General features: G+C 49.0%; 1 protein-coding gene across 4 annotated transcripts in view; it reads left to right on the top strand.

Annotated features, from left to right (window-relative positions):
* Nucleotides 1-3,080: 3,080 nt before the first annotated feature.
* CADM2 (cell adhesion molecule 2) overlaps nucleotides 3,081-9,803 on the top strand; it is a 668,106-nt gene continuing 661,383 nt past the window's right edge. For 2 of the 4 annotated variants that reach the window (XM_074599232.1, XM_074599214.1), the window contains exon 1: nucleotides 3,081-3,646. In XM_074599232.1, coding sequence (XP_074455333.1) covers nucleotides 3,586-3,646 — 61 coding nt within the window. In that variant the 5' untranslated portion in view covers nucleotides 3,081-3,585. The remainder of the gene's footprint in view (nucleotides 3,647-9,803) is intronic. The other 2 variants (XM_074599242.1, XM_074599223.1) reach the window with 1 other exon arrangement.

Genomic DNA, 9,803 nt, shown 5'->3' with positions numbered 1-9,803 from the left:
TTTTCTGTTTAGTAAAGATTCCTGCTGTGTGAGGAAGAGGAGTAATACTAACCCCCCGGTGAACCAGCTTCCTATCAACATATTGGTTGCTCATTTCAGAACCACTTGAGCCAGAAGAGAATGGTGAGAACCAGCATTTCTAGTTGTGCGTCTGCCATGGGGTGTGATATAATGTCCATATTACTGGGTTTGGGGAGGAAAATGTCAGCTGGTGTTTCTAAATCTGCAGATCAGATTTTCCAAATATACCAATGATGTGGCAAAGATGTGGAACCCCCCTGAAGTACAGACAAGTGCTTCCTTCCTTAACCTGCCTGGGGGCCCCTTCTTACAGTTCCTAATCACTAAACTGGGAAGATACTTCATCCTTCCTACACTTCCTGGAACAAGACTACAATCAAAACTATGTGTTGTCAAAAGTGCAGAGCTGTCAGTGATCATAATCAATGCAAAAGCACTTCAGGTCAGATTACAGTGCTGCTTTAGTGAAGGGTTTAGATTACTTATTTTGTCAGAATTGCTTTTTTGGTTTCCTCCCATGACCAAAAAAATGCAAGTTTTGCGCATTTGTTGTCATTTTTAGTGCTCCCTTAAAAATGATGACTTGTTCCTTTTGGCAAGATTTCTAAAATAGTTTGAGAATCATTCCCCGTTCATTACTGCTTCACATGCACTGAACCCTAGGAACAGTGGTAAACCCTTTGCCTATTGTGTATTTTTTCGGTAGCTATAAAAAACAAGTAAAGCAAGTATCTGCTCATCCACCAGAGACAGACTTCAAATGCTTCCCTGCCCTAGGGGACATTCCAGTGCCACGTCTTTGGTAACCCACTAAAGGCATGGAGATGTACGTGATGTTCATTCATCACAAAATCATACAAATGATAGAACTTTAAAATGTAATTCTGTAATATGATTCTGTACACTGCTTGGACACCTTTTGGAGATGAGGGGAAATCAATGTAAATCCTGATGCAGTCTCAACTGTTGCTAGGCATAATCATCACTTGCTAACAAACGAAGTGGAAGATATGAATACAGAATACATAACTTCCCAGATCCCACTCTAGCTCAAGATCTTCAAGGTGAAGTTGACAACTGTTAGCACTGCCTTAATGATCTGAGACCATACACTCTTCACAGAAATTAGCTTTTAAAGAGCTTCCCTCTCCTATAGGTATGTAAGATTATTTCATCAACTGTTTTATCTCAGTAAAGCTCTTTGGTGTTAAAGAATGGAACATTAAGGCAGAAATTCAGAGAGGTTCCATGGAAAACATACTGCATCATGTTGGAGAGCAAATCTCAATACAAAAAGAAAGCAATCAGAAATGAAGAAACACATGATCATTTTAAGTGTTTGGATGCAGGGAAATCCCGCTTTCTCCGAGATAAGGCAACACAATTCCCTCCATAGGTGTTTACAGAAAGGTCCAGCAACCTAAATATAAGGTATTCTTATTTCACTAAGAGGTTTTTGCAAAGGGTGAATGATACTGTGCTAAACAGCAAATATGCAAATACGAAGAAGTAGCCTGCCATCTTGGACTTCTTGCACTCAGTGTCTTATGTTTTAGACCATAAGCAATTTAGGACTACTAACTGAATGCTACAAACCCTCCCAAAGAAAGCCTTCAAATAAAAAACTTTCTCCAAGCCATTCAGAGTCCAGGCAACACTGCAAAAAGTCCAGAAAGTTCCTTATCTGGGTACCTCACAAGAGGAGCTGGTCTTACTGCTACCGTGGTGAAGGTATCATCTATACGTGTTTAATTCGGAGCGTACAGGCGACTCAGCCGATCTTTCTTTCATCTGCTGCTTTCAGGAAGATAGGGGAAAAAGCAGGGAGAAGAGGAGGTGCTTTACACCTCCCTTGCAAGGGCAGGAAACGGGCTGGAGCCTTTCGGCAGCCCCCGGCCCTGGCCCCGGCTTGCGGGTACTTCCCCCCGTTTCTCCATGCCGGCGATGCGGCGGGGCCGGACGGCAGCGGCCTGCGGTCTGAGAGCCCCCGGCGGTGCGGCCCCAGCAGCCCCTCTCCCTCCCCCGCGAGTCACTCGCGCCTCGGCGGCAGCCGGCGGCCGCGTCCCAATCCCACCGCCCCGCCGCCCGTGCGCCTGGCCCCCACCGCCCGGCCCCGCCTGCCTGCGGGCTCCGGGGGCCCGCTCCTTCCCCAGCCGCGGCAGGACGGGGGCGCCAGGCGGCGGCTAACGCCTCTCCTGCCCGCCCGCCGGCCCGCGTTCCACTGCCGTTCCGCTCCCTCCCTCCCGCCTCGCCGCCGATCCGGCCGCGGTTGGCGGCTCTCCGCCGGGAGGCCGCCCAGCGCCCCGTCGCCCCCCGGGGCTCTTCTCTCGCCCCGCCCGCCCAGCGCTGTCGGCCGTTAACGGTCGCGGCCGGGGCGCTGAGGGCCGGGGCGCGCGGCCAAGGGGACACCTGCCGCTCCTCCTCTGGGCGGGGCGCCAGCGGCCTCCCAGCGGCCGGGCTGGCCCCCGCCCCGCGCCGCCGGTGCGGCAGCCAGGAGCTCTCTGCCCCCCGCCCCGACGCCTGGTGCCCTCTGCGCCGGGGCGGCCGCGCCTCTCCTCCGGCGCCCGCCGCCGCCGCCGCCGGCCGGCCCCGCTCCTGGCCGCCTTGCGCCGCCGGCCGCCACTTCAGAACCGGGTCTGGACAGCGCCCCGCCGCCCGCCCCCGCCCCCGCCGTCGCTCACCGCCCATTGGCTGGAGAGTCGCCGCGGAGCCGGGTCTTCCCGCGATTGGCCCGAGCCAGCTGCCACTCAGCGGTGCAGGAGGTGGGGCCTGGCACCTGTCTCGCGGCTCGCGTCTCTGCGAAACGCCCGTTTGTTTTGTAACCTGGCGTCTCGCGCCTCCCCCGTCAGCGCCTCATTGGCCAACCGGCCGAACCTGGGGGCTTGCTATTGGGCAGCCGCCCGCGCCAGTCACACACCCACCTGAGGGGGCGGTGCGGGGCCCGAGGGGCGTGCCGTGCCTGCGGAGGTGTGGCCAAGGCGGTGGCGGGGGCGTGCCCACGCCACAGGCAGGGCCGGGGTGTGGCCCGGGGGGCGGGGAGAGGGGCGGGGCTCGCGGCAGAAAGGGGCGGGGTGGCCGGCAGGGGCGGGGCCGGGCCAGGGGAGCTTCGCAAGCGGCGCTTGCCCTTGTGTCTCGAGCCGGGAAGCGGCTGGGAACGGAGCAGCTTCACCGCCAGCACAGCCCCTTTCTCCGCCCGCCAGCGGGACCGGACGGGACGGGAGAGGCGGGCGAGCGAGCGAACGGACGGACACGCCGGCAGGGGGAAGGGGAGCCAGGGGGGCTACCCGGCACCGCTCCGCGGGGGGGAACCTGAACCTGCCCAGCAGCGCCGGAGCCAGCGGAGAGCGCCGCTCCCCCCCCCTACTCCTCCCTCCCCAATCCACCCCCGCGACCCTGGTCCTCCTCCTCCTCCTCACCCCACTGGATACAGCGAAGGAGACACTGCGGCGGAGGCGGCGGCGGCGGCGGCTCCTGCGGGGGGAAGGAAGCGCCCGGAGAGCGGAGCGGCGGGAGGCTGCGGATCTGCGTGCCTGGCGCCCACCCAGCCCGAGGGGAGCCCCGAGGATGCGGCTGAAGCCCGGCGCGCTCCTGCGCTTCTACAGCCTCTGCGGGATCCTCGTACAAGGTACCGCCTCCTCCCCACCCCTGCCCCGCGCCCGGGGAGGGAAGGAGGAATCCGGGGAGCGGGGGGGGAGCACCGCCGCGGCCCGGGGCATCCCCGGCCTCCCCGCCGCCCTGCTCCTGACCCGCTCCCCCCTCCCTTTCCTCCGCCGCCCTCTCCTCCCCGGGCGCCCCCAGCCTCCCGCTCGGGTAGCGCTATCCAGCGCTAAAGCGCCGCACGGTTGTTAACCCTTCCTGCCCTTTCCCCGTCAGCCTCTTCCCGCCCTCCTTCGCCCTCCGCGCTTCTCCCCACCCCCCCACCCCCCCTCGCCGCCGCCAGCCGCTCGCCAACCCCTGCAGCCACCCCTCCAACTCCCCGTGTCCTCCCGGCTCGCCCGCCGCTAACGCGCCCCCCGAAAGTGCGAACGCAGCCGCAGCGCTGCAACAACATCCCGGGGAAACGTGCGGGCTCCAGCCGTGCCTCCCCGCCGGGGAGACGGGGGCGGGTGAGGCGGAGGGGGGTGGGTAGCGGAGTGTGGGGGGGACGACGGCGTCCGTGGTTCCTCGGAGAACGCGTGCCTTGTCGGTCAGGTATAAAATATGCACGTAGGGTAATCGGATGAGCCGGCGGGGTTCGGAAGCGGATCCCTTCGCCATCCCGCTCCGAGGCGGCTCATCCTGCAGCTAGTTTCCACGCTGGATGGATTCCTCTTCTCTCCTCCTCCCCTCCCCTCCGCCGCCTTCTCGCCCGCGGCGCTGCGCTGCCGGCCCAGAGTTTGCCCCCCGTCAGCGGCGGCTCCCCCCGCCCCGCCTCGCGCCGCGCCGCGCGGGCCCGCGCGGCGCGGCGCGAGGCGGGGCGGGGGGAGCCCCAACGGTCAGGGAGCCCAACGGTCGGGGGAGCAAGGCTGCACCTGGGGGTTGGCTCCCCTCAGCCTTTCACATTCCCTTATGAATCGTCAATTCATCGCCCCGCGAAAGGGGAGGGGAGGAGGTGGCGGTGGCACAGCGGTGGTGGTGCGGGGGGGAGAGCGTCTGGACTGACTTTCTGTCACCAATAAAATCGGGGCTGCCGCCGGAGGAGGAGGATTTGATCTTGCCCACGGTGCAGCCAGACGCATTCGGCGCGTCGCGGTTCTGAGAGTAAAACTGGCGATTAAAAGCGGCGTCGTCTCCGCTTTAGGGAGTGCGGGCGAGGCAAAAATGTAACTCCGCGAAACTGCATCAGGTAAAAAACGTGTTGCGAGAAAAGGGGTGCAATACCAACCTGACTGTGACTGTGTGGAAATAACCAGACGGGGCCTGTCCTTGCAGATGGGGAAAGGCGATGCCTAACGTGTTACCCAGCTTGCCCTCCGTGTGTATAAAACATCTCTCTCTTTTCAGTTTCTCACACAATTATTTTTTCAGCTCCTGATTAAAATGGCAATCAAAAATACTTAGGCGCTCCGTATACTGTGCTTCAGCAGAGTGCTGTTTCAGGAGGCACTTTTGCTGTGCAGTATAAAAAAAAAAAAAAAAAACAACAAAAAAACAAAAAAACAAAAAAACCCACCAAAACACAAGAAAACCCCAAAACCAAAAAAGGCAGGGAGGATATAAAGAACCTGTAACCCTCAGACAGGAGTGAGGGGAAATAATTTCTACTATCCTTTTCTCCTAAGGTAAAGGAGAATGGAGAAGAAGACGACTAAATATTTTCTAGGAGAATGACTGTCCTCAATAGCGTCTGTATCTCACAGAATATCAAATTCTGTTGATCCACCTTATAGTGCTACTTCATAAACATTGTTTTCTCAGTTTCTGCCATTTATTTTGCCACAACTAGCAGACACAGTTACCATATTAGACCCATTTTTTGTTGGCAGCTTTATACCTGCACTTAAAAGTAATTTTTCCCCTTGGCTTGCTTTGCTTTCCCAAACTGTGTTGTGAAGTGGCTCAATGAATTTGTTAGATTCCTCCGATTTTCCGTTTGTGGACCATGGGATACGCAGGTTTTTTCCTCAGCTCTGTACGTGAATAAGATCTTTGTTCTGCAGATTCGAAGCACTTCTGGGTTGTAACTGAGGATGGTTCCTGTTAGTGAAACTGAAGCTAATTAAGTTTAAAGACAAGGTGACAAAGAGTCAAGCTGACGGGTGTCCTGTATGGAAGTGTGCCTTTCTGGCATGATCTGTGGAGGGACTTGCTTAAGGAATCTGTCCTGAGTATTGATGAAGCATCAGCTGGGGGAAGAGGACATAGAATAATGCTTCTCAGCTTGTGTGTGGAATAGCATTAACAGCAAGCAGTCCCTTTGGAAAGGAGGCAAACAAGAAGTAAAAGAGCCCGGTGTCAACTGCTTGCTGTGAAAGGGGAGTGATGGAGGTGGAAGAGGGAGTAATAACATGTTGAGCTGAGAAGCGGTTTGTCAGCTGAGTTTGGGTATGATGCCAGTCTGCTCTGCTCTCTACAGCATTTGCTGTGAAAATAGTAGGATCTCTGGCTGCTGTTGTTCTTAGCTTGCGCACTGTAATGATTCTGGGCTACTTAAACGATGTCCCAAACAGTTAAGCTGTTATGTATGTTTACAGTCAGCCTTACATTTTTGTCATTCTGATTGTTTTTTCCGCTTCATGAATTTACCCTTCCTTAGACAAAATGTAACAGTTGGAGGACAGTATATATTTAGAATAACTTGAGTACATCATCTGAGCTGCTTTTATGCAACCTGAAAAGTAAGTTATTTACTGTAAAGTGCTATCACGTGAGAAACTGTAATATTAAAAATAGTTTTGTTGGATTCATAGCATACAGATACGGGTTAAGATTGTCCTGGAATTGTAGCTGCTGTAGCCCCCTGCTGTGTGATAATGCAAATGGCATCTAATGCCTTAATGTGCTCTGCTTCTGAGAAGACACTGGATAGTTCTGTATGTGGTAGCAAATGATCTACTTTCAGTTCTCTGCCAACACCGGGCAAATCTTCTCAATATGGTTTCTTCAGACACTTCAAATGCTTGCAACCTGTCTACTAGTGAAAATAATGCAGGGACATTTTAATTTGGCTGAAACTGTGATCAGTGGTGCAACAAATCAGTGAAGACAGATAATTGCTTACGGGTGAGACTCCTTTTTTTTTTTTTTTAACGTAAGCCCAGATCTGTTACAAGCAGAATTTTAAAAAAAAAAAAAAGTCAAAAACCAAAACCCAAAAAAAGCAAATGGGCAAATGGCTACTTCTCAGATCATCTAAGCTGATTTAAGACAAAGTTTTCATACATTACTCAATGTCTTATGTATCTAGAGTCTGTTTTGAATTTTCAGTAGGATTTCTGTTAGCAAAATCTTGGCAACCCAATGCTATATACATAGGGATTGTCTTGACAGCTAAACATTGTAACACTAATATGGTGTACAGCAAGCCAAAAGCATGTTGCTGTAATACTGTAAGTTCTGTGAAGGTATAGACGATTACAGAATAGAAAACAGTAGTTTTTATACAATCTTTATTTGGAACATTTTATGCACAAGATGAAACATAAAATGTTTCACTCTACTTGATGGTGACTGTCTTGATGTGATTCCTGTCAATCTAACCAAGGCTTGGTAGGCTTATTAGCTGCTTAGTTCTCAGGTTAGTATATATTTTATGAATTCTTTTGCTTGATTTCTTCGTGTATTTTTATGGATAGTCATCGCATAGCAGTTCACGTTCAGTTTTAGAACGTCAAGTAACTAAACAATCTAAATTCCTATTGATAACCTCACATGACTTCCCTGAGGAATACATGAATAGGGATCACTCAGTCTCCTCATAGTTATCACTGTTACACTCAAAATATTTATCAAGTTTCTGTCATCAATGCAACAGTAAACAGTTTTGAAGCTTCTCACTGAAAAAGTGACTCCACAGAAATGTTGATCAAGAGAAGCACCTCCATTGAAACAAATACATTTTTCTTATCTACTTTTTTGTTAGTTCTCTTTTAACTTTTTTTTTTTTTAATTTCAGAAATGTAAAGCAGTGGGTTTCCCTCTGCTTTTAAATTTATTTAATTGTCAATTGCAATTCCATTGTAATGTACTTTGTCTTTAAGCCATGGGGTTTTTTTAATAGAAGCCTTAGTTGTCATAACTAGCTTTCCCGACACTCTGGCCTGCTATTGACAAAATGTGTTGAATGTGATTACCCTTACTCTTTCCACCAAAGAATTAATCTTTTAATATTGCTGTGTAAAGTCAAGATTGGATTTTGAGGTTGTTGGGGGTTTTTTTTTTGGTTGGTTAGTTTGCTTTTTGGTTGGTTTTTGTTTTTGTTTTTTACTTATGCATCACAAATGGTGGTTAAGTAACTGATAACAACTCTATGTATGGTAAAGATGTGGACATGGGCATCAGCTGGTTGCTAAGAGAATAGCAGCATAACCAGAGTATGGTTGGCTCTGCTAGAGCAATGATTCCCTCTTCATCTAATGCTTAAAAAGTAGACATAGAAGATGCTGTAATTGTCTCCTTAATGCCTTCTCCAAGAGAAAGAAGGAATACTTCAATTTTGCCTTAAAACATGAATCTAATAACAGGCTAATCCTGTTAGACACTCTCAAAACAATGGAGGGTCTTCTCTAGAGAGAATGCCACTGACATGCTTTTGAAAATCCACATTCCAAAACAAACATAGAACCGTAAAACTATTATACATAGTTTAGTATGTGTCTCCTCTGGGATTGCATCAATATTAAGTATGATCTTAATGAGCATATCCCTTCTTCCCAAGGAGTTTTTGAGGTGTGTTTGAAAGGAAGAAAGGCAAATATCAAATTCCAGTGGCAAGGAGTAACTTGTAAAATCATGATTTCTCTCAGGAATCTGCCCTTGAACAATTTATCTTTCCACATAATGAAAACATTCTGAAGAGAATTGAGTGTTTTGGAAAATGAATGTGGGTTTCTTTGCAAGGGTTCTTGATGTTGTGAGTTTTTGTGTTTTGTTTTTTCTGTGAATCTATTTCAGGATCTTTCCATCTTATAAATTAAAATTAAAGACAAAGTCCAAATGCTTACAACTTCTCTTATCTTAATGCACAACAAGCTTAGGATGGGTGCTTTAAATGTCAATACATGGGACACTATCACAATAGTGTTTTAAGGGGGGAGTGGAAGAAGCAGAGAACATTTATTTCAATGACAAAACAGAGTGCTAACACTGGAAACTGTATTGCATCTTCTAGTGCTCTCTTTTAACACTTGATGTTTTGGGTGTAGTACTTTCTAACATGGAGAACTTGGAACAGGCAAAAAGGATTTAGTGAGGAGTGCAGGCAGATGGCCTGGAAGACTCCCTCTTTCTTCCTTTAACTGTATCTGACTATATATTGTCCTATCTTCTTTTCCTAGCACCTGTAAATGTGAAAAATAAAATCATACTTGTTTCTTTTGCCATCATTTTATTTGCAAAACGGAGATCTTGGGATCTATATAAGCCTTACTCAGGAGTGTTTTTGCAGTCTGACAAGTTTGTGATTTTTGAGGGAAAGACCATTTCTTCTTAACTGTGAGTTGAACTGTACTTTCTGCTTTCTAGTTTGGGTCTTGGAGAGCATGAATGCTTTTATAGGTTTCACATTTTAAGTAGCAGCTAATAACTATTCATATAGTTTTACATTACTATAAATTCACAAATTTAACTTTTTTCTATTTTGTAATACTCAATTTAGGATTCTCCTTTTCTTACATAGCTGTTAAAGAAAATTAACTGTCTGTAGGCAGCTGCTCATTAGTTTTGGAAAAATAACTACTGTATAGTCTGTGCTCTCCATTTGAATCCCTAAAGCTCTTTCAGAGCTGAAGGTTTCTCTGTGTGTGTGTGTGTGTGTATATCTATACATATATATCTTTGTTCTGTGAATGGAGTTGGCATGGTTTATGTATTTGTAAAACAGCGCATAAAGTTGTTTATGCAGTATAGTGGTTGCCTGCATAGTGTTGATATTCCCTCTATCGTAATCTTTCTCTAAACAGTTTGTTGACTACCTGTCCTTTTCTTTGTTGGTTGGGAACGATAGTGCGAGAGAGACTGTTTTCTTATGTTAGAGGTGAAAATATTGAAATATTGTTGTTATATTTTAAACTTCTTATATACCACACTATTAATCAAACAGTGATTCTAATCATAGTAATTCAATTGCCAAATCTTAGGTAAAG

The sequence above is a fragment of the Larus michahellis genome, chromosome 1 (assembly GCF_964199755.1).
Source record: "Larus michahellis chromosome 1, bLarMic1.1, whole genome shotgun sequence".
Classification (NCBI taxonomy): Eukaryota; Metazoa; Chordata; class Aves; order Charadriiformes; family Laridae; genus Larus; species Larus michahellis.
This window is presented reverse-complemented; position numbering and strand designations above follow the sequence as displayed.